A 24,583-nucleotide genomic window follows, 5' to 3' on the forward strand; every position below is an offset into this window, starting at 1 on the left:
ATGGATAGATGGATTAGACCCAGCATCAAATCTCATATGTCCAGGGTAGCTCAGAAAAGAGAAACACACAATAGTGCTCACTGAGCGCCAAACCGTAGCATGTGCCAAACTTCAGGTGTGAACAGACCATTACCCATTTCCTCTACTATGTGACTATGCATGAGTTCCCAATGAAGGCAAGGCAAGGAAGTTCCCAATGAAGGCAAGGCAAGGAAGTTCCCAATGAAGGCAAGGCAAGGAAGTTCCCAATGAAGGCAAGGCAAGGAAGTTCCCAATGAAGGCAAGGCAAGGAAGTTCCCAATGAAGGCAAAAATACCGACAAGCTTGGCAGGTGGGCTAATCTTTTTGCTGTGAAGGGGAAAAACCCTGCTTTTTAAGCTAAAGGCGTACTTCTCCTATAATATAAAGCCTCACAACAGCCAAAGCAAATGCCAAGTAATGCAGGCGGATGAGCAATGGAATTTGTTACATGCAACAGTTTTCAATTTCGGTACAAGAGTTGGCTCCGACCAAGCTGTACAGCTGGAGAATGGTAACCTAGGCACTGGTGCATGGGAGGGATTTTAGGAACAATTCAGTAATGCATCCCAGTGTAAATATGAAAATTGAAAATATTTCTGGAAAGGTACATTGTAAATGTGCAGATGGTTGCACTGTTCCAACCCATAAAGTTCATGATCACAGCAGCTGCCCTGCATGGGTTGCATATAGGGTAAATTGTAAGCAATTCAAATACAAAATTTGTAACTGCTTGACTGTTCAACATCTGTGTACACAACAGAAAACAAATTTGAAAGCTGAGCAACAGAATTACATAGTGGGGTGTTCATAGGAGGGTCATACATAAAAGACCATGGGAAAATATTCTTGCATAGTCGTCTCCTGCAGTGGTTTATGGGGGTATATTTGTAAGAAGCATGCTCCCAGCACAGGGGTCGGGCTCTCACGGAAAGCCCTAGGTCTTGTACCAATGATCAGGACTTGGAAATCCCAGTCAGTGTGAGCCTGCCCAAGTTTACTTCCTCTTCTAAATGGGGAAAAATATACGTTGCAAAAACACCAGTCACTGCACATAGTGTAAGCGGGTGTAGAAATGTTTCTATCAATTTTCACAAAAGAATGGAAGAGAGAAATAAAAAAGGTAATGGGAAACTACAGAAAAAAAAAAAATAGAAAAAATTAAATAATAATAATAAAATAAAAAAAAAAAAAAGCACAAAAAAGCACACACACACAAAAAAAAAAAAAAAAAGGAGAAGCACAAAAGCACAGACACTACAAACAAGACAAATGATGCTCACCGCAGCCTTTTGGCCTCTCTGGGGCACCAGAACGATGCCGGTTTTGCGCAAGCTCTGACGCCACATGGAGGGACCTACTGGTCCAGCAAGGGGTAAGATGGGAGTGACAAAGGTAAGAAGGGGCTGGTGGGATGGAGGAAGACACAAGCAGGTGCATGTGCACAATCGCGCAAGACACACACACAAAAAAAAAAAAAAAAAAAGGAGCAAATAGGGGTAACAGGGCAATGGGAGGAAAGACATCAGCAAACATGCAATAAAAAAAAATAAAAAAAAAACAGTCACCTCAGATGGAAGGGAGGAGGAATAATGAAAAGTGGTTAAAACAGAAAGGGAAGGATAAAGACAGAAGAAAAATCGGTCTAGAACTCGAAATTTTATAGGGCGAAATTAAGATACAAGCTGCAAGTAAACTTAAACAGCTTTTTTTAACTTTGTATTTCAACATTTTATTATAGCTTCCACTGTCCAAGAAAAGACACTAGGCCTCAGTTATTAATGTGTCTGTGGAAAGACTTAACCAAGTCCAAGTCACATATATCTACCAAACATCCCCTTTTCCATTGCCACTGCATTGTGTAGGAAGCTGAAGCCATACTCCAGATTTTTTATATTTTTTTGAAAGACCATGAGTGAAATTTACCTCCAATGCTAGGTCCAGAGCTGCTGGCTACTGTAGAAAGTTTCACTCATGCCAGATATCACACATAGCTCTCCTTGCTGGATTTTGATATTTATCTTGGTCCGTCTGCAATTTCATGCATCTCCACTAGAGGTCACACCTGCCAATTGTGGTTTCGTTTTTACTACTATATTGTATCATTGTTTCATCTTTGCTTCAGAATAGCAAAGATGCTTTTATTACAAAATATGTTAGACTGCAGTTCCTCTAAGTGCTTAGGTTTTAGTAAGACTCATCTTCTGGCACTGCAACAGAATGCAATTCTTCAATAGTGTAGAGATTGTGTAGTCTACTTATATTCTCAGAATGCATTACATTTTGAGAATGAACAAGGGAGATCCTGTTTACCAACACCTCCTTTGCAATTCTGTGAACAAAATACAAAGCAATTTGCAAATGGACGAGGGGAGAAGGAGAGAGTAGAAAACATGATCTTTGCACTGCAGGAGTAACAGAACTTTCAGCCTCCACACAAGAAGAGGGCTGTGTGCAATCATCTGGCTTAAAACCAATTTGACAGTAACGCTCTGGAGCCAACATACTCTTCGTCAGAAGTAAAATTTTACCTGTGGTTCTTCAAGAAAAATAAAAAAAATCATGTGAACCTTGAGTGTAAAAATACAGCTAGGCATGGTTAAAGGCCAAAACTTCAAGTGAAGCCACAAGCTACCCAAACTTCCCATAAACCATGCCCTTGCACATCCACGAACAACAATTTTCATTTGTTAGTGGAAGAGCTCTAAATACTCATAAAATGAAACTGAAGTTTTGGCCTCTAAACAGAGCAAATCACAGTTTATTTGGGTACAGAAAAGACATTTCTTTATAAGTAACCAGGGGCATCCTACAGGGAAACTTTGCTATATATACGCTTGTTAATGTGTAAAAAAATAAAATATAGTATCCATCTCCTTGCAATGGCAAAACTATTCCTTTGGACACACTTAGAAATGAGGCCCAACGTTCAACTAAAAAACAAAACCCATCGCTATGGATGGACCCTGGATTTGCTTTCAACCATGTCACATTTAACATGTACCTAGACCAAACAAACACTGTATATAGTTTGTACGTTACCATGCATTATATTTTGTGGCTGCGTTTCCTTTTTTCCTGGTGATCCTGCCAGAAAAAAAAACTTTTGTCCTAAGGTAGCTTACGATACTAGCTCACTGCAGTGGATCTACAAGGAGCAGTGTTATCACCCCAGAAACAGGGCCTATGTCTTCCTGTCCGTAATATTGAAATTTGGGGTCCCATAATCTACAGAGACGGGACACTAACCAATACCTTCATGTGCTCTGTCGTTTATCAGATAACATAATTTCTGGCAGATTCCACAGGTTTTTTATTTTGCATGTAACAAAATGAACAGACTGGTATATGGTGTAAATGAAATAAAGTTTGTTAGGGTTTACATACACTTTATTGGAAAAGCATGGAAGATGGTTCAGCCGGTCCCAATTTCCCCAAGCTTTTATAAAATGAGCAAAGAACACAAATGGCTAGTATAGCATCATCAAAATGTAGGGAATGTCAACACCTCTATACAGGACTCAATCACTAAAGCAGGTCATATACTGGGAGGACTCGGAGGTTTTAGGAAACTCCAGGATTCCGAAAAAAAGGCCATTAAAATCTATGGCAGCCAAGACATCAATCATAACTCCCTTATTTTCATGTACAAGTCATACTTATTCTAAGGTTTCACCAACATAGTCCATTTTAAAATTTCTTCAAAATGAGAATAAGGAAATGCAATTAATCATAAATAAAAGCTCTTTCCTCCTTCCTGTGCTGCAATGAGTCAGGGATCATGCAACTCATTGCCCAGCCAATTTGCCATTTAGCATGAGCCACCAAGCAATTTGAAGTGGTATTAGACCCAAAAATGTATTCTATTGCAGCTGACAAATTCTTAGATGGGGTCGCTGCATTGCTCCCTCCCCCCTAATTCTTTTCCCCCTTATCACATGGTGATCTGGCCAGCAAGTCTTATTTTTCCCCATTTCCTTTACCAGACCAAAGCTGTCCAGCAAAAATTGGCAGATAGGGGGCTGAGACAAATCATTTAACACTGGCAGGGGTGCTGACAATGGTTAGCTTTTATCGATCATGTAAAGCCTTTGCTCCAAAGATGCTGCCACACATCCTAGGATTCTTTAGAAAAGGAGGGTTCTCTGTAGCTCCTCCAGAGTTACCATGGGCCTCTTGGCTGCTTCTCTGAATAATGCTCTCCTTGCCCAGCCTGTCAGTTTAGGTGGCCAGCCATGTTTTGGTAGGTTTGCAGTTGTGCCAGTCTTTCCATTTTCAGATGATGGATTGAACGGTGTGCCATGAGATGTTCAAAGCTCGGGATATACATATTTTTTTTATAACCCAAGCTTGCTTTGCTTTAAACTTCTCCACAACTTTATCCCTGACCTGTCTGGTGTGTTCCTTGGCCTTCATGATGTGGTTTGTTCCCCAAGGTTCTCCAACAATCCTCTGAGGGCCTCATCGAAAAGCTGTATTTCTACTGAGATTAAATTACACACAGGTGAACTTCCTTTACTAATTAGGTGACCTCTGAAGGTAATTGGTTGCACTAGATTTTGGGTAGGGGTGCAACGGATCGTCATTGATCCGTGATCCGCACGGATCAATGACTTCGGATCGGCACACACGTGATCCGTGGCGTGCCGCGGGACTGCAGAGCAAAGCGGTAAAAAAACACATTGAAATTGTCTCCGCTCTGTTTGCACACAGCCCGCCTGCTCCTAACCACGCTGTGATAGACAGAATGCGTGTCCAATGCGCTGATGTGTTTGGTCTATTACAGCGTGGGCTTAGGAGGAGGTGGGGCTGTGTACGAGCAGGAGTGGAGACGTTTAAACATACGGGCGGTGAGTTCAGTTGGTTTCTAGCAGAGAATGTGCTGCTGCCGTCCATCCGTTCCCCCCACACTTCTCCCTGCTGGCTCTGATAACCCCCCCAGCTGCCGTCAGTCCGTTCCCCCCAGCTGCCGTCCGTCCGTCCGTTCGTTCGTTCGTTCGTTCGTTCCCCCCCCCCCTCCAGCTGCAGTCCGTCCGTTCGTTCCTCCTCCCCCCAGCTGCCGAGTCTCCTGTCCCTGCTGCAAATAGTTGAGATGCTCTTCCCATCTCAACTGTGAGGACTGTTTTTGGAGCTGACAGGGTTAACAAAGAGAACCTGTCACCTTCAATTGCTATGACACAGGGAATTGTTTTCTCTTGTGTGATAGCAATAAAGTTAAATGTAAAAAAAAAATAAGAAATAATAATTCAATTAATAAAAAAATAAGTAATTAAAAAGTAAAGAAGAAGAAAAATATTAAAAATAAGAAAATGATACAAAAATTAAAAAAGTAAAAACGACAAACTAAAAAAAAAAAAGTGATAATGTAATAAAAAAAAAAGAAGAAACAAAAAATATTTGAACTAACCGTGCCGCCCCTGCCATCCAACTGCTATTCTCCGGGGGGGGTGGTTCGGTTGGTGGGGAGGGGGTGCATTGCAAAACCTGGCCTTGGGGTGGCAGGGAAAGGAAATCCATCCCTGCTGGCTGCCCTCTCACTTCTTCCACCCTGGCGAGGCGGCAATTTGGGGCACAGTGAGGCGGCAATTTGGGGCACAGTGAGGCGGCAATTTGGGGCACAGTGAGGCGGCAATTTGGGGCACAGTGAGGCGGCAATTTGGGGCACAGTGAGGCGGCAATTTGGGGCACAGTGAGGCGGCAATTTGGGGCACAGTGAGGCGGCAATTTGGGGCACAGTGAGGCGGCAATTTGGGGCACAGTGAGGCGGCAATTTGGGGCACAGTGAGGCGGCAATTTGGGGCACAGTGAGGCGGCAATTTGGGGCACAGTGAGGCGGCAATTTGGGGCACAGTGAGGCGGCAATTTGGGGCACAGTGAGGCGGCAATTTGGGGCACAGTGAGGCGGCAATTTGGGGCACGGGGAGGCGGCAATTTGGGGCACGGGGAGGCGGCAATTTGAGGCACGGGGAGGCGGCAATTTGAGGCACGGGGAGGCGGCAATTTGAGGCACGGGGAGGCGGCAATTTGAGGCACGGGGAGGCGGCAATTTGAGGCACGGGGAGGCGGCAATTTAAGGCACGGGGAGGCGGCAATTTAAGGCACGGGGAGGCGGCAATTTGAGGCACGGGGAGGCGGCAATTTGAGGCACGGGGAGGCGGCAATTTGAGGCACGGGGAGGCGGCAATTTTATTTTTTGCTGATCTGAAAAATGATCCGATCCGTGACTCGTGATCCGAGGAACGATCCGAACCGTGAGTTTTTTGATCCATTGCACCCCTAGTTAGGGGTACCACAGTAAAGGGGGGTGAATACAAATGCATGCCAAATTTTCCTTCCACTTCCCAATTATGTGCCACTTTAAGTTGGTCAATCACATAAAAGCCCAATAAAAGTACATTTACGTCTTTGGTTGTAACATGACAAAACTTGCAAAATGTCAAGGGGTAGGAATACTTCAAGGCAATGTATTCCCTATTGCTGCAGGAGGACAATTTTGTCTAAACAGAGGCCCAGATAGCAATAAAAACATAAGGTATATTCTAATCTTTTCCAACACATGACATCTGTAGCTGCTCTTTTTTTCCACAGCAACAAGCCAATCCAATGTAAAGGCAAACACCAAGCAGTTGCAAGCACAGTAACCACTCCAGAACCACTTTGTAGCTCAAGGTAAACTGCTTGATCGACAAGGGCATGAGTTATTATACAGCATAGGGTGTTGAATACCAAAGACTACATGTTAAAAATTCAAACTCATTTGTGTTTAAGATAGGATATCCACAAAACACATAGTTGGAGAGGCAGAAGAGTATGTTTAACAGTTTACACTCATACACATTGCAGTTACTCAACACAGCCATGTATAGGCTGTGGGGACTGCAAAAACTGATGGCAGTAAGCGTGATGTACCAATATTCCCCCCAATAAAGGCCATTTATGAGCTAGAAGTCTCGACACATATGGTAAGCTTATTGAGATGGAAAATGCAAAAATAAAATAAAAATAAAGTTGCTTTTAAAGTGCATCTAAACCAAAATTGCAATATATTGCAGATTACCAGTCCTTAGATATGATCGATCCATTCGTTTTATTTCTTCAGTTTTTCCCCCCATTTTTTTTTTTATCTTTATAATCCTGCAAACAACAACATTTCCTGTCCCAGGGTCACTACGTTCACTCTTCCACTGTATCAGTGAAGGAAGCCTTGGTTGCTTCCCAGGCCAGTGTGTCTGCCTTTGTTCAGCTCCATTACACAGGGGCTGGTGGGATTAGAAACTTACAAAAGAAAGGTTTGTGTTTTCTGTTTAGATCCAATGAAATGGCACAGATACCATTTCTGGCAAATACAGCTTCCGATTCCAAGGACAGGCAAGCTGAAACATATTACATTTGTTCTTGGCTTTAGTAATCCATTAGTACTGTCCATGCAATGAAACAATACATTAAAAAAACTCAAGTGGACAGTGGAGCTGGATTTAGAATAAAGCTCGACATACAATTCACCAAAAAAACATCATAATTTAAAAGTTGATTCACAATATAAAAATCACATTTAATGGATTCACAATGACTTTGCAAGCAGCACTTTGGATTAGGACAACATGCTGGACAGATAGATATGCAAGGAAAAAAAATAGACAAAAACAAAAAAGCACTACTAACAAGCAAGAAAAGGCATTTTATATTCCTACAAAAGTCCGGAAATCTTACCTTCTCGTCATGGGAGATGGAGTTGAAAGTGCTGTTTTTTGGTTCAGGCAACAGTCCATTCTCATTCACTTGCATATTCACTTTACTATCTGTAAATTACATTCACAAAAACTGCATTAATATTTCAGGAATGTTAAAGAGTACAATTGTCAAAAACACTAGTCAAAGAAACCACATTCTATCCCATACAATATTAAAAGGTAAAAAAGTTTTTTTTTTATTAGTAGCACTGGGGGGCACCAAATCTTTACAACCTCAGAAAACCGGTTCCAAACTTTCCTTCTACTCCACTTCCTATAGACCAGTGATGGTGAACCTTGGCACCCCGGATGTTTTGGAACTACATTTCCCATGATGCTCATGCGCTCTGCAGTGTAGTTGAGCATCATGGGAAATGTAGTTCCATAACATCTGGAGTGCCAAGGTTCGCCATCACTGCTATAGACCCTTCAGACCGCTTGCACACAGATGTACTTAAAAATTCTACTTTTTAACTGATGCAAATGCAGCCCATTGTTATTAATGTGCTGGTACACATATGTGAAACATGTGAGAGTATAGTTCAGAGAGCGTGAAAGAGGGTAAAAAAATAAATAAAATAAAAAAGTATGCAGTATGTTATATGCATACAAAAAATCCCAACAAAAGTTAGAAAAAAAAAAAAAAAACTTTAATGCGCATGTGTGCGAAATGCTTGAATACGCCCCATTTACTAGGCTGACCATACTCGCAATTTTAAGCAGAAATGTTCCTGTATGCAAGTACATGCTCCTCTGTCCTTGCAATGCTACATTATCCTCCTGTAAGTTTGCCTTTCTGTACATTTATTTTCATCCCATGCCCTCATTGTAGTACACTCTGGAGTGAAGACACATCCAGAAAATGAAGACCGTTGGCCTCCCCCATTCATAGCACAAAGCAAATGGAGTAGGCATGCACAGTCAAAGCAGACACTGACTGAACACACTTGATCATAGCACACACACAGACAACAGACACCAGAGCCAAAAGAAGACACACAATACTATGTAATAGTTGACACATTCTTGTTCTCATGACACTTTGTTTCAGTGACGCTGCACATACATATATACACACACAGTTGTGCTCATAAGTTTACACACCCTGGCAGAATATATGATGATTACTTGCCCATTTTTCAGAGAATATGAACACAAACATTACTCTTATGGTTACTGTTTGGCTGAAGCCATTATCAAATCAACTGTGTAAACTCTTTAAACTAGTCGACAAAATAAAAAACAGATGTACCCTTTTTTTTTTTAGGAGAGAAAAGAAATGAAAAAAAAAAAGTCTGGAAACCAAAGAGAATAGAAAAATAAAAAAAGGTAAAAAGGCACGCTGTTAGACCAGACCACCTGGTTGAAAAAAAGATACGTTCACCTTTGATAACATGTTACACCCTGAATATCGGTGTAACATGTAATGAAAGGACCGGCCCCCGGATCCCCTGTTTTGACAGCTAGCGGTCACAATTTTTTTGTTCATGCACACACCCATCCGCGTCACTCATTCACAGTGTTCTGTGAATGGAAAATTACAAGTCCCAACAGCCTTTGCAGTTGTCGGCTTGTAGTTCTCAATGAAATACCACTGCGCTGTGGGCGCCATGGTAGTTCATTGATTCTTCCGGTCTTGCTCTTATGAGATATGCGCAAACAAATACACTGACAGATCTGTAAGAGAATTGCTTGGCATCAGTGAGCTGCTGATCACTGGTGCAATGCTTTACAGGCTCCCAAAACAAAAATAAATGTGCATTATTTTTGTGAAAAGATAAAGTTATCCTTTAAAATTTCAGGACAAATTCAATGAATAGGTTTAGTTCAGCTGTCATAGAATTGGCAAGCAACAAAAGTTAAATAGCCAAATCCATCAAAGCAGAATCTCAGGAAAAACTGCAAAATGCCTCTGCAGGTTAACTGAATATATAAAAACTCCCAAGATCAGTCTGAGATTCATCTATATATTAACCACTTGCTCACCAGCCCATAGTCAAAATACGTCCTGTTTTTAAAGATGGATATCTCGGTAATGGCAGCAGCTGCTGCCACAACCGGGATATCCATCTCTTCAGTGGGCGGTTCTGTTAATAACAGTGGTCTCTGCAGCGGATTCGCCGCAAGATCGCCGTTATCGGTGGCGGGAGAGGGCCTCCGCCGCTTACCGGAGCCGTCGGTAGCGGCGGAGGCGATCGGGTCTGTTCGGCAGCTGTGTGGGGATTGCAAGTGAGGGAAAAAGCACCCCCACCCGTCCCCATAGCTCCGCTGGGCGGAAGTGACGTCAAAACGTCAGTCCCGCCCAGCGTCTTAAAGAAACATTTTTTTTTTTTGTCATTTGAAAAAAATGACAGTTTAAATTTTTTTTTCTTTTTTTGCATTTGAATGAATGACTTGTATAGCGCAACTCATGCGAACTGAATCGCCTCTGGGTGAGTCCGATTGGCTGGTGCGGTCATTTTACTCCGTAGGATCGTGACACGCTTGGGACACAGTCATACACACATATATACATATATATATACTGGGCCAATTTGGACAAGATCCAATTTACCTACCAGCATGTCTTTGGAGTCTAAATATGAGATCTGAGGTCTTTTTGACCCCATATCTCATATTTAAGAGGACCTGTCATGCTTTTTTCTATTACAAGGGATGTTTACATTCCTTGCAATAGGAAAAAAAGTGATCTATTTTTTTTATTTTTTATTTTAGTGTAAAAAATTAAACTAAATAAAAATAAATAAGAAAACCCCCAAAAAAATTTTTTAAAGCGCCCCGTCCCGACGAGCTCGCGCACAGAAGCGAACGCATACGCAAGTAGCGCCCGCATATGAAAACGGTGTTCAAACCACACAAGTGAGGTATCACCGCGATCGTTAGAGCGAGAGAAATAATTCTAGCCCTAGACCTACTCGAACTCAAAAAATGCAACCTGTAGAATTTTTTAAACGTCGCCTATCGAGATTTTTAAGGGTAAAAGTTTGACGCCATGCCACGAGCAGGCGCAATTTTTAAGCGTGAAATGTTGGGTATCATTTTACTCGGCGTAACATTATCTTTCACAATATATAAAAAAATTGGACCAAATTTATTGTTGTCTTATTTTTTAATTCAAAAACGTGTTTTTTTTTCCAAAAAAAGTGCGCTTGCAAGACCGCTGCGCAAATACGGTGTGACAAAAAGTATTGCAATGACTGCCATTTTATTCCCTAGGATGTCTGCTAAAAAAATATATAATGTTTGGGGGTTCTGATTAATTTTCTAGCAAAAAAAAATATTTTTACATGAAGGAGAGAAGTGCCAGAATAGGCCCGGTGGGCAAGTGGTTAAAAAAATAAATTAAGGATGTTTTCTCACCATTGGTTGATTCGGTTTCCTCTTCTGAACTGCAAGTGCCCTCTTCATCGCCAACTGTTATAGTGCCCAATGTCTTCCTCTCCTTTGATTGGTCTTGTACAGAGATCTTTTCTCTGCTGCTCATTCGACATACGGAACTCCTGAAAAGGGCAATTATAAAAAGTCTGGTCGTAACAAAACCTCATTTTCTATAGACATCTCTTAACGCATGCTTTGCCTACGATGCTTGAACATTTATACCAGGCCACAGCATGAGCTCTAGGTAGAAGACTATAAAGATCTTTAAATAACGGCACATTACGTACAGTGCAGATATAAAAACGGGAGGAACCCTGTGAAGATGTGCGTCACTGACAAATGTGACTGAAATAAAGCTTCAAGGATCACAGCTATGCCACTAGATCTGGCCATTTTTTTTTTTAAATGGGGATAAAAATAATCTCTCCCACTCAAATTTAAAACAGGAGCAAATACATTTGAACATTGCCAACACGACTAAAGTTATGGCTTAGTGCATTGAGCACAGAGAATTTAAAGTCCACAATCTTTTACTTTGACATATTGAAAAATATTGTGCAGCTACAATCACCGTTCACTCTTCATCTCCCAGTAGAACGTAACTCTGGTTATCTCCTATACAAGTAAAAACCAGGATGAGAGTGCAGAGTGTTTGGAATGGAGTGTTCCTCACTGCAGTACTGGGGAAACTGTAGCAGGGAGTGGGCTTGATCATACAACATCCTCCGGTCACACCACAGGCACAGTCTACAACCCTAATTTCAAAAACATTGGGAGGCTGTACAAAATCTATGTAAAAACAAAATGCAATGATCTGAAAATCTAATAAACCTATACTTTATTCACAATAGAAGATATCAAATTAAACTGAGAAAAAAAAAAAAGTTTATTTTGTAAATTGATGGTAGCAACACGACTCAAAGTTGAGACAGGGCAACAAAAAGCTGGCAAAGCAAGTGGTACTAACAGAAGAGCATTTTGCAATTACGGTAATCGGCCACAACTCAGCAACATGACTGGGTATAATCAGAGCAGCTTAGACGCGAGTTTCACAACTCACATTCGGAGCTCTATAAGTATTTATTCCAATCCAATCCATCTCAAAAGTAAAGATGGACGGAGGTTCACCAATCTGAAGCTAGGTCAAAAAAAAAAAAAATTCAGAACTCATCTTAAATAGATCTACAGTACATATCAAAAGATTGAGAATCTGGAGAAATCCATGTGCACAAGGGACAAGGCCAAAATGCAATATTGATGCCTGTGATCTTCAGTCCCTCAGGACGCACTGCATTAAAAATGGCCATGGATTCTGTGATGAACACCACTGCATGGGCTCCTGAATGCTTCCAGAAATAATTGTAAGGTTCTGTCATGAAAAGAAGCCATATCTGAATATCCAGAAATTCTGCTATCCTCTGGGCCAAAGCTCATTTCAACTAGGTCTGTTGCAAAGTAAAAAAAAAAAAGACAAAATCAAAAATGTGCCTTTTTTGGTGCCCATGGGACCTTCCAGCTGGTCATCAGTACTCTGTTCAAAAGCCTACATCTCTGATGGTATGGGAATGAATTTCTGTGCAAGAAATGGGCAGCTAGCACATCAAGGTTTTAGAGCAGTATATGCTCCCATCCATATGATGTCTTTCAGGGAAGGCCTTGCATATTTCAGCAGGCCAATGCTAATCAACATACCACACCTATGGCAACAGCATGGCCTGGTAGTAGAAGAGTTCAGGTGCAAAACTGGCCTGCCCGCAGCCCAGACCTTCCACCAGTTGAAAATTTTTAGTGCATCTTGAAAACGAAAATATGACAAAAGACGACTCGGGATTGTTGAGCAGTTAGAATCCTAGAATGGGACAACATTCCTCTATGAAAACTTCAGCAACTGGTCTCCTCCGTTACCAGACATTTGCAAAGTGTTAAAGTGATGTTAGGACATGACCCTGTCCTAACTTGTTTGAGATGTGTTGCTGCCATCAAGTTCAAAATTGCCATTTTTTAAATGAAGGGTTGTACTGTTACTGCGCTTTTAGCTCTGTCTGTGCTGCCCCGATTCAATTTCCAATTTGTTGACACTCCGATTTCTGTACAGGTTTAGGGTCTGTAAGTTTTTGGGATTTTGTAGCATCTCTAGGTATGGTACCAGTTTTTAATTTCTCTAAAATGAGTGAGAAGTAGTTTCTGGAAGATAATTTCATTCCCCCACACTTGGACATATTTTTCTTTAGAATTGTTCATTGTGTCCTTTGAGACCATCAGGACACAATTCCTTATTCACCACAGTGCAGAGAGAAAACCCTGTGAAGGGTGTCACTGACCAAACTGACCAACATAAAAATGCTAGGATCACTTTTCTCAGAATTGCCAGTTTCCTTTGTAGATGAGGTTAAAATAGTGGTTTGACTTGTCGTAAAATAATTTTCTTGGAGTATATTACGGCACAAGGAATGTTCAGGAACATTGGGATATACTGCTGTTGCCGTTGAATATTGGACTATTCAGTATAACCCCTCCCGCTCCTAGCATACATTTTTAGCAAGTGGGTAATGTGAACCGAGGGTAGAGACCCACGTCCTATAAAATACTACAAGAAATAGACTGAAAAACTAAAAAGGGTGGCTCAATAAAGCCCACATAGCTACCTAAAGAACCATAAGACCCAAAGCTGGCATCAGATGAGGCCAAAACATCCACCCAACAGAACTTAAACGTGTGAACGGAAAACCTAGGTGGTAGCCTAGCAAATGGATGCCCGATGCAGACAGGAGCTCATCCAATGTCAAAGATTTAACATGCAGCTCCAGGCAAGATCAGGCTCTACGCTCAATCACATCTCAAGTGCTGGCTCAGGTGGTCCCCAATGCAACAATCTGTACCAGCAAGTGGAATATCACAAAGCAAGATGCAAACTATAATTTGTTTTAAAAATAGCCAGCAGGAACAAGTTCTATTCCAACGGTTATCACGTTGGGTACAGCACTGTCTCAAAAAAAATGAAATGGCGCCATGAGCTTCAAACCACCTTGTTTATCTGTAGGAGGAGAAACCTCTTTAGAGGTTAAAGCCCACAACTCATAGGTTCAAAGGCATTCTTTGAAGAACCAACATAACCCAACTGAGATTCGGTGTAGTACCTGTGTGCATGAGGCCTAAACTGCCCTCTGAAACAAAATGTTTTAGAACACCAAAACTTTTCCAGGATATTCAATGGTCCTGACCGGTATAAAATTCAATATTTGCAGAGGTTAAAACACAAAAGTTTTGAAAACTAAAAAATGAAAAGGCGATTTCAGTATTCCCCAAAAAAAGAAAGTAAATTAAAGCCTAAATAATTTTGGATACAGTGGCAAAGGGTTTTGACATCAGTCAGGTTTTCATTCTGTTCCACTTGTGTGAAGAGCAAGTGAAGGAAATGTTACAAAAAAATAAAGCTTTAAATCGATTAGTATATTCACAATAATCATTAAATAACGGTAAATATGGGACTTCTAAAGGTGCTCCAACAAGAAAAACTTTTACAGACCAATAAAATCCTATTGGTATAATTATACGCATCTGTATGTGAATGAACTTTTGAAGATTATGTCTAAACTATATAGTAATACTCGGATAGGAATGGATATTTGTAACGCCGTTGTATTCATGTCAAAAGTGATTAACTGTATATTTAAATTGAGAAAATATTCCTAAATAGGCAGATTTATCCAAATGTATACAATTGAAACAGCCCACCTTCATACCATACAGTTAGGTAACTGCCGAATTAATCACATCTTGGCCCTTAAAGCTCACCTCCTATGTTTGCTTGTATTTACTAGCGGTTGTTCGATGCCAGTGTCAATAATTGCTCGCTTCAAACTTGCCTCTTTTTCACTTCGTAACTGAAAAAAATGCAAAACCACATTTTGTAAATAGGGTAACTCAACACAATTAAATATAATCAATATGAAATGTCAGGAAAATATATGAACTTTTAATTTTAGCTAAAAGTTCTCAATCACTTTTGACTAAGTTCAATGTAATTATAATCAGTGAGTACACAGGCTAAAGAATTTTTAGTCTTTACCATGGGACATCAAAAAATAGTATAGCTGAGGGGTGAGCAACACATCAAGTAACCGCAAAAGGCCCACAAAAATTAGTCAAGAAAGGCTCAAAAAGACAGCAATGTGTAGCACCTAGGGTTGCCAACTCATCCCTTTAAAACCGAACACATATGAATTACACAGGTTCTGTGGCTGATTAAGGTGGTAATTGAACACAAGTGGAGCCTTATCTAAATTAAATTAGCCTCAGAACCTGTGTAATTCATATGTGTTCTGTTTTAAAGGGATGAGGTGGCAACCCTAGTAGCACCTTACACCCAAAAATGACATTACGAGAGGCCTGAACCTACCTGGCAGAACCTAAACGTGTGAACAGAAGCCTGATCCACCCACCAATGTTGGAACAAGAGGCTAGCAAGCTCCTGTGGAAACCCTCAAAATAGAAAGATGTAATCCAATCCAATTGCTTAAAAACTACAGCAGCCCCTCAAAGCTCATGCAACACTGAGATAAATTGGAAAAAAAAATAAAAAAATCTTGGGATGTTTCAGAGGAGGACATAAAAAAGGAAGGACAATATGCTGGTTAAGGTGAAAGGAAGAGATCACCTAGGGAGGAAGGAGGCTTTCAGCCGACTCATTACAAAGAAAAGGCCACCAACCCAGAGACCCTTTTTGCAGACGTGACAGCAACAAGGCGGCCACCTTGCAAGTGAAGCCAGACAAAAGGACCATCCCTAAAAGTTCAAAAGGGTGGCACTTATAGCTTTCCAGGAGCCAGATTTCGTTCCCAAAGAGACATCAAAAAGCATATAGGAGGGGACATGTGCAAGAAACCCTGAACAAAAACCCTTTACTAGCGAGTGAGAGGTAGAGTCTCTGAACAAGAACAAAGTGTCCTTTAATTGTCCTGCGTATTGCACCTGTGGCAAAGAGCTTGAAACAACCCTGGAAGGAGAGCCCATTTCCAGGATCCAGATGCTGTCTAAGAAAGTCTGCCAATTTTCCATGACTGGGACTTGATTGGTGGACAGGGCCAGAATCCACAGTTCTACCAAGGAGAGGATCAAGTCAATTTCCTTTTATACAATGCGACTTTTGGTACCTCTTGATGGTTGATAAGGACCATGGCTGTGCCACTGTCAGACTTAATTTTTGTCTTATAACCTAGCAAGAGGAGTGCAGCTATGAAGAAACAACCAAATTGCTCTGTGCTGGAAAGGCAAGCTTCCTCCAAAAGCCAAGTCCCCTACACACTGGAACAGCATACAGGAAATGTACCCTACCATCAAAGGCTGGCATATAAAAGATAATTTTCGCTTGCACTGAGATAAGGCCCAGTCAATAATGCCTCATTAATGTCGAGTAGCTTGACCATGTCGCTGCTCAGCAAATTTGCTCTGGTGTCGCCCCAGCTCGCTCTGCCCAAGAAGCAGACAGCGTCCGTGTTAAGTGAGCCATTGGGGGGGCATTCCTTCTTTAAAATCTTGTAAGCTTCCACAATAGCTTGTTTGATATACCAGGCGATTTAATTAATAGGACATTCGATTTTCTAATGCCTTCAGGCAATTCCAAATAACACAAAACACAGTCCCTCACATCCAGCTGGTGGAATTCTGCTTCTTTAGGATTGGAGACTCACAGAAAGAAGGCAGAACAATCTCTTGAGTCCTGTGGAATTTAGAAACCACTTTAGGCAAAAATGCCCGGTATGAACGCGTTATCAGTCTGTCCTCAAAAATTTGCAGATAAGGCTTTAATAGAAAGTGCCTGCAACTCGCTAATACGCCTGGCTGTGGAGATTGCCACTAAAAAAATAAAAATAAAAAAATAAAACGCTTTGAGATTGGCCAACTTTAATAGTTTAACAGTTCTTACTCTTGCAAACATTTTATCCAACCTTACAATACCATAGACAATCCCACTTTGGCAGAATCTTGACAGAATAGACCCAATCCTGGTGAACCCCTTAAAGATTCTGCTGACTAGCGGGTCAAACGTCAGGGGTTGCTACATAAAACAAAAACACACAAGGCCAATACCTGAACTTTCAATGTACTAATGGCCAGTCCTTGGTGCGTGCCATCCTGTAAAAGCTCCAAGACAGCTGGAATAACTGCAGACACCTTCTTGGTGTCTAACCATGAACAGAAAACTTTCCAAAATGTAACAAATTGCTTGAGTCACTTTCTTTCTACAGTACTGGAAAGGAGTGAATTTACCACCCTGTCCAAGAGCCCATTAGATTTCAAGAGGCTTTCCCAAGACACCAAGCAGACAGACAATTTCAGGCTCTGTATTTTTGGCAACAGGACTGGGCCCTGAGACAGCAGATCCTCCCTCTCGGGCAGCATGAGTGGAGGCTCTCCCACCAGGCATAACAGTGTGGAAAACCAATGCCTCTTCGGCCAATACAGAATCACTAAAATCACTGTGGTGCGTTCTTGAGCAAACTTTCTCAGGACCAGGAGAATAAGTTTGAACGGGGGAAAGGCACAGTATAGGTGAAATACCCACTTTTTGGCCGAGGTGTCTATCCACTTGGCCCCCACTTCTCTTTCCAATGAGATGTACACTGGAACCTTGGCATTTGACTTGCTGGCGAATAGATCCACGTATGGAAGGCCCCATCTCTGCCACCAGCTAAAAGACTTCCCTGTTCAATGACCATTCTGATTCGCACAAGTGGTGTAGACTCAGAAAGTCTGCCAAATGATTGTCCACTCTTTAGGTGGACTGCACATAGACCCCAGGTTCCCTTTGGCCCAAGAAAATATGGAGCTTGTAAGCCTGATTAAGGAGGGGCACGGTGTCCCCCCGTTTATATAAGAGACCACCACGACACTGTCCGAGAGGATTTGTACGTGGCAACTCTGTGGCGAATACCCTCAGCCCCTCCCAGATTGCCCAACTCCCTCCAGCTGGCTGATCTTTGGGACCAGGCTTTGGCCCACTGCCCTTGGGCTACTCTTGAGCCCCAGTGGTCCCCCCAGGCACAGGTGTCTGTGGTGATACGGACGGACAATGGAAGAGACCACTGTAGACCCCGCACAAGGTTTTATTTGTTCCTCCACCACCACAGAGACCTCTTGGTTTTCTGGGACAGGCGGAAGGTTATGTCCAGCGATTCCTGTGTCCTGTCCCAGCTGCTTGGGATATTGGCCTGGAGAAACTTGAAATGGGCCCTCTCCCATGGTACCACTGAGATTGTTGCTGCCAGGTAACCTAGACCCGACATGGCTGAACGGATGGATACGGTCCGATTGTTCTGAAAAAAGGCTGCGGTCGCCTTTACCTTTTCTACTTTCTCCTCTGTGAGGTAGATCTTCTGTGTCACCGAGCTTTAAGAACCCTAGGTAACGCCATAGATCTGGCATCCATGCTCCTCGCGAGATCCAGAAGCGACGTGCTGGAAGCCCCTGCCCTCCTCCATGCATTCCAAAGTCTGGAACTCAAGGCCTATGCCCACCCCCTGCGGTACTCACACTGGACCAGTATCCGGTCAGCAGAGAGTCTGTCGATCTTGAGGAAAAAGTGTCAATCTCCAGCCTGCTTTCTCCCTGACCAGGGACCCATGATCTGTCATACCTGGAGCCCCCCCCCCCCCCCCAGGTTCTGAGGAGGAAACAAGAGCACCATCCAGCTTCCTCCTCCGGTGGTGGAAAGGCTGGGGCAGAAAGATGGGAGCGCCCTTTCTGGATTTAACCCTTTGTTTCCTGCCTTCGGAGTTGGAGCCTCTCTCTAGTGCTGTCCTGGACAGACTACTAGAGAAAAAGCGGTTAAAATTTCCTGAGTTTTATTGCTTCCAAAGCCCATTCACTGCAATGGGAAGGGACGTTTTGGGAGCACTGTATACACCGCCCAGGTGTGGAAGCACCCATTGCAATGAATAGGAGGCAGTTTTCAGGCGTTTTACAGGTGCCATTTCTAGCGTTAAACACCTGAAAACTGCCTTAGTGTGAAAGGGGTCTAATGAGGGGCAGAAGCAGCGTACAAAACACCAAGTTCTAACCCCAGGAAATTACCCTCTGGACCCAAGGCGTTTCAGATTTTCTGGGCCGACAGATGCCCTCAAACTCTAGTAATAGGCCCTGCCTTAGAATCAGCCGTAGCTGGTTTGATAGACCAGGATGTTCATTTACTAAAGAAAAATCCACTTTGCACTACAAATAGGTTGGTCTGTCAAGATCAGGCCTCGTAAAGTGATTGTAACATGTCACACTTACCTGCTCTGTGCAAGGGTTTTGCACAGAGCGGTCCCAATCCTCCTTTTCTGGGGTGTCCCATTGGCACTCCTTGCTCCTCCATCAGGTACCCCCATGGAGAGACGCTTTCCTTGGGTGGCATCTGTGCGGACACGCTCCAGAGACCTGCTGCTGCATACGTTGACAGCAAGACTCGGCCCCCGCCTCCACGTGTCACTTGATTTGATTGACAGAAGTGGGAGCCAATGGCTCATACTGCCATCAAGCTATCCAATGAGGACCCGAGACTGAAACGATTGGCTTCAGGTAAGAAAAAGGGGGGCTTTGGGGGGGCAGTTGCAGCACAGAAAAACCTTGAGGGTTTACAACTCCTTTAGGGGGAAAATGTACTGTAGGTTGCCCCAAAACTGATAGTGGATGATAAAGATCCAAGGCCCACAGATGTGCCTTACACTTCTATTCTGTCATTCTGCAAGCGAGATGTCCCCTTACACAACTGCTTTAAAGCAAAGTAGAAAATAATTCAAAACTGTTGCAGTGCCCTAACAATGTGTAGTAGCACATACAGATTTGCAGAAGTGTTTCAGTGTTTACATAGAGCCTGTGACAAAAATGTATTTTTGTTTAAATTCTTTCTCATTTCCAGTTATACAGGAGTACTCAATCCACTTAGACTAGAATAAACACAAGTTAACCATAAAGCATTATGCACATTTGGAAGTCCAATAACAATCCTTTAACAAGTCAGATTATAGCACAGGTTTACCGACCTGAGGCATGCATTAAGAAGCAAAAGAAAAAAAAAAAAAAAAGGAGAAATTAAGAAAATTTTATTAAAAAAAAATAAAAATAAAAAAAAGAAGGAGGAAAGGAAGACAAAAGAGGGGGGGGGGGACAGGGACACCTAAAAAGTACACTCAAGTTTAAATTGCTTTTGCCATCCTAGGATACAGATGAACTGTGATCACTTATTCATGCATGTTGATTTTTATTAATTAAAACCTACTTTTTTGACCTGCACCATCGGAGCCCCTATTTTTTCTTTTCTTTCCATGTTCTGTGGATGAAATTTTTTTATGGGTTTCTCCATTTGATCCTTACCACCCCTCATGGGGTACCATTCACCAGAACCCATTTAGTAGCTTTGGATTTCTCGTGGATCCCCTGGTTGTTTGATACATCTACAAGATTGTGATTCATGATTGATTTCCAGCGGAGAATTACCGGGTCCATTGGCTTTATTCGTGTTTAACACCATCTGGATACCAGTGAGGCGTACCCCAAACTCTTCGGTATTCCTTTGACAGTTTGGTCTGCTTGTCGATTGGGAATATCCATGCTCGATTCCGGTAAGCGTGTTTAAGTCATACCGTTAGTTTGAAGGAAATTTCCATGGGATGGTTCATAAGGATTTACGACTCAACTGAGATTCTTCATCCATTTATGATGGACATTTCCACTTTATTTGTTTCACCTGTGAACTTATTATTTTATTTTTTTTCCCACTTTTTGTTTCATGTACACCGTCTAGTGATTTATATACACTTCACTTTTAATATTTTAGCGCTACATACTCACCATTTCTTGAATATTTGTTACATTCTTGTGTAGCAGCTCCCTCATTGTTTGTTTTAAAGTAAGCTCAATAATTATTCAGATCCACATCCCAGGATACAGCTTGTGTGTTCAAGCTTGAGAGCCCAGAAAATCGCAGGAGAACAGGTAAACTACGTCCAGAAGAACCATATTTTAGGGAAACTGGCTTCCTTGCAATTTTTTTTTTCTTTATTTTGATGCACTTAATTACAGCCACGAAAGGGGGCGAGGAATTCGGGGGGTGCCAGCAACAACAGGGTAGGGTCAAGCTCTACTTGCACTCCAGATGGTGGTCTGATCACATGGGAAGATCCCCTGGAGGGCATCCACTGCTAATGACACCATATTCACCTCTACGGTGGGCATACTTACCCAAGAGGGTTCAAGAACAGAGGTGCAGCAGGACCCTGGATCTTGAAAAGGTTCTGCAGCTGGCTACATACAGTAGACCAGATGCCTGTAGAACATTTTTTAGCAAAGCCTTGTGCACACAGGTTAGATTACAGGCTTCTGGGAACTGCTCTCTCCCCCCCCCCCCCACCCCCTATACTTAGCCAGGCCTCATCTTGACCCAGCAATATGCATGAGGGCAGCAGCTCTCCCAGGTCTCTTTTCATTGGCTCACACAGCAGCCGCAGACACAAAAAGTGTGGCTCGGGAGCGAGCCAGCTCGATTTACCCCATATTAAGAGGCTTGCTATGGGGACCCTCAGGAGGGGGGTGCATGACTGCTGGTGGGGGATCCAAAAAGAGGATGGGGCTTGTTGCGTGCTAAACCATTTCAGAGAACAATGCTTGCCTTTAAAAAACACTTTAAAGGCTTGCAAAAGAATAAAAAAAAAAGTGAGTTAAACCACACTGATGTAAAATGCATTTAAATGCTTTTTTTTAATGTAAAAATGCAAATAGTGCATTACTTTTTGCATATGAAGAGTTGTTTCTTCTGAAACCATGTTAAAAGTTTGTGGTCAGTCCACAAGCAAACACTGCTTAGGAGTTATAAAGATGAAATAATATGAATAAGTGAGTATGGGGAGAGAAGAAAGGGAATATCCCGGTATAACTTACATCTTCCTGCTTCTTCTGTAGCTCCTCTAAAAGACCAACAACCTCTTCATCAGCCACATCACAAGGCCTCTGACCCTGAAAGTACAATATCTGTATTAGTAATGCACGTTTTGCTGAAAATACATAACATACAAATACAATATCATTTACAGAGATCAAGCCAGAAGGTGACTGATGGCCATTCTGCTCCATCACCTGACTTGCTTAACAAGCAAATACCAGACCAGAACACGCTACAGAACAACGTTATTTTTTTTAACCGATCGCAATTAAACATAGCACAAACCCATCAATGCTGCAGGTAAAAACAACCCAATTTAAAAAAGTTTGTTGCTGGGGTTTACACATACTTCTGTCATTTTCTCTCCTTTCTGTAAAATATACAGTACCATTGGAAACATTTGTTATAGCCGTTTCATCTTGCCAGAAATTTTGCATTGTGAAATGCACACTTTGTTGTCTCAAAAGAAGCTTTTTAGGCCTTCCTAGCTCACCTTCAATAAATTAAAATTTTAGATAGTATAAAATGTTAGCATGTATAGCAATGTTAGTGCATGGGTAGAGTAACAAGTTCAATGCATCAATTCTCAAATAGCAACCATAAAGTGTCAGGAGGGAAGAGCTGGAGAGAGATTAGGGGAATCCAAGGAGAAGGGACCTAACGCTGCCAGGACATGGGGGCAGGTAACCCCCCCCCAAACAAGCAGAGCTTTCCCTTATGGGTGAAGCTCCACTTTATGCGGTAAATGCATTTCTGAAAGATTAAACAAATATTCTTGCGTATTTAATGACTGCAGAATATACTTTATTTTAATGCGTACATCACAGTATGTATTCAAACAGCGATTCCATGTTATTTACTACCAGCCTGATGTTCAGAAGATAAAAGAATCCTTTTACTACACATAATTTAACAGACTGAAAACATACCCACATTTCCCTAAAGCCATACATATCCATCTCCTTTACTTCATACTTCAGAATGCACTATGAATTATATTTGAGAGATTTTTTTGCGATTTGCATTTTTACTCCCCCCCCCCCCCCCCAATTTGTTGGGCAGATTAAAAAACACAAATTGCCGCAAAAATGTGTTACATGCTTTTCCACAGCTTCTCCAGTGAAGTATATTGGACCAAACAAAATAGCACCGTTTTCCATATTTCTGGTTCCCCCAATAAATGAAATGGGTCACTGCTGTGGCAATGTCTGACTGCACCCTGATTGGGTGTCTTTGGAGTGGGGGGTCAAGTGGTCCAGAGCCAATTTTATTGCTCTGAGCAACAAGATGTTGATGTGGAGCTTTTCTTTCCTGGGTGACAAGGTTAACTGAATCCTGGTTCCTCACAGCATTTATTGCTTCCATAAAAAAAAAAAAAAAAAAAAACTTACAAAAAAAAAATCCTAAAAAACTAAGGTCACTATAAAAATATAAACTTAGCCTAGCTTAAAATTTTGCTCCAGATAGAAACGAGACATTTACTTTCCATGGACGTTTTTACAGCCACTTTGTTTAGCCTTTTTTTTACAGCTTAACCACTTAAGGACAGAAGGTGTTTTTCAGATTCGGCGTTTACAAGACTAAAACAGTTTTTTTTTATAGAAAATTACTTAAAAACCCCCAAACATTATATATATAATATATATATATATATATATATATATATATATATATATATATATATATATATATATATATCACCCTAGAGAATAAAATGGCGGTCATTGCAATACTTTGTCACACTGTATTTGCACAGCGGTCTTACAAGCGCACTTTTTTTGGAAAAATTTTACTTTTTTGAATTAAAAAATAAAATAAATTTGGCCCAATTTTTTTATATATTGTGAAAGATAATGTTATGCCGAGTAAAATGATACCCAACATGTCACGCTTAAAAATTGCGCCCGCTCATGGCTTTTACCCTTAAAAATCTCGATAGGCGACGTTTAAAAAATCCTATACGTTGCATTTTTTGAGCTACAGAGTAGGTCTAGGGCTAGAATTATTGCTCTCGCTCCAACGATCGCGGCGATACCTCACTTGTGTGGTTTGAACACCGTTTTCATATGCGGGCGCTACTCGCATATTGCATTCGCTTCTGCGCGCGAGCTCGACGGGGCGCCTTAAAAAAATTTTTTTTTGAGCGTTAACGTCTGGCGTTTTTACAGCTCTAAAGCTGGAGCTTCAGAACGCACTGGTCCTGTTTTTTTTTTGCAGCTTAAAAACGGCTCAGCCATCTACAGCTCAAAAACGTCATGGTGAGCATGAGGCCATAGACTAACATGGAGATCTGTTTTTAAGCTGCAAAAACCCTCAGAAAAGTGGCTGCAAAAACGTCCATGGAAATGAAGCATTATTCACAATTTGTGACATCATTGATCGTGTTTCCCTATATTAGGGAACACACGATCAATGAAGCTGCCACTGTGAAGAACGGGGAAGCTGTGTTTACACAGCTCTCCTCGTTCTTCAGCTCTGGGGACCGATTGCGGGACTCCGGTGGCGATCGGGTCCGTGGGTCACGGAGCGTGTCGCGGGC

At 41.9% G+C, this 24,583-nt stretch overlaps 1 protein-coding gene across 2 annotated transcripts in view; it reads right to left on the reverse strand.

Moving 5' to 3' along the window:
- PPP1R12C (protein phosphatase 1 regulatory subunit 12C) overlaps positions 1-24,583 on the reverse strand; it is a 150,537-nt gene that overhangs the window by 71,417 nt on the left and 54,537 nt on the right. For both annotated transcript variants that reach the window (XM_040325759.1, XM_040325758.1), the window contains exons 6-9: positions 22,044-22,118; positions 14,922-15,010; positions 11,109-11,248; positions 7,729-7,817 (exon numbers count right to left, since the gene is read on the reverse strand). In XM_040325759.1, the coding sequence (XP_040181693.1) occupies positions 7,729-7,817; positions 11,109-11,248; positions 14,922-15,010; positions 22,044-22,118 (393 nt within the window). The remainder of the gene's footprint in view (positions 1-7,728; positions 7,818-11,108; positions 11,249-14,921; positions 15,011-22,043; positions 22,119-24,583) is intronic.

This window comes from Rana temporaria, chromosome 10, assembly GCF_905171775.1.
Source record: "Rana temporaria chromosome 10, aRanTem1.1, whole genome shotgun sequence".
NCBI lineage: Eukaryota > Metazoa > Chordata > Amphibia > Anura > Ranidae > Rana > Rana temporaria.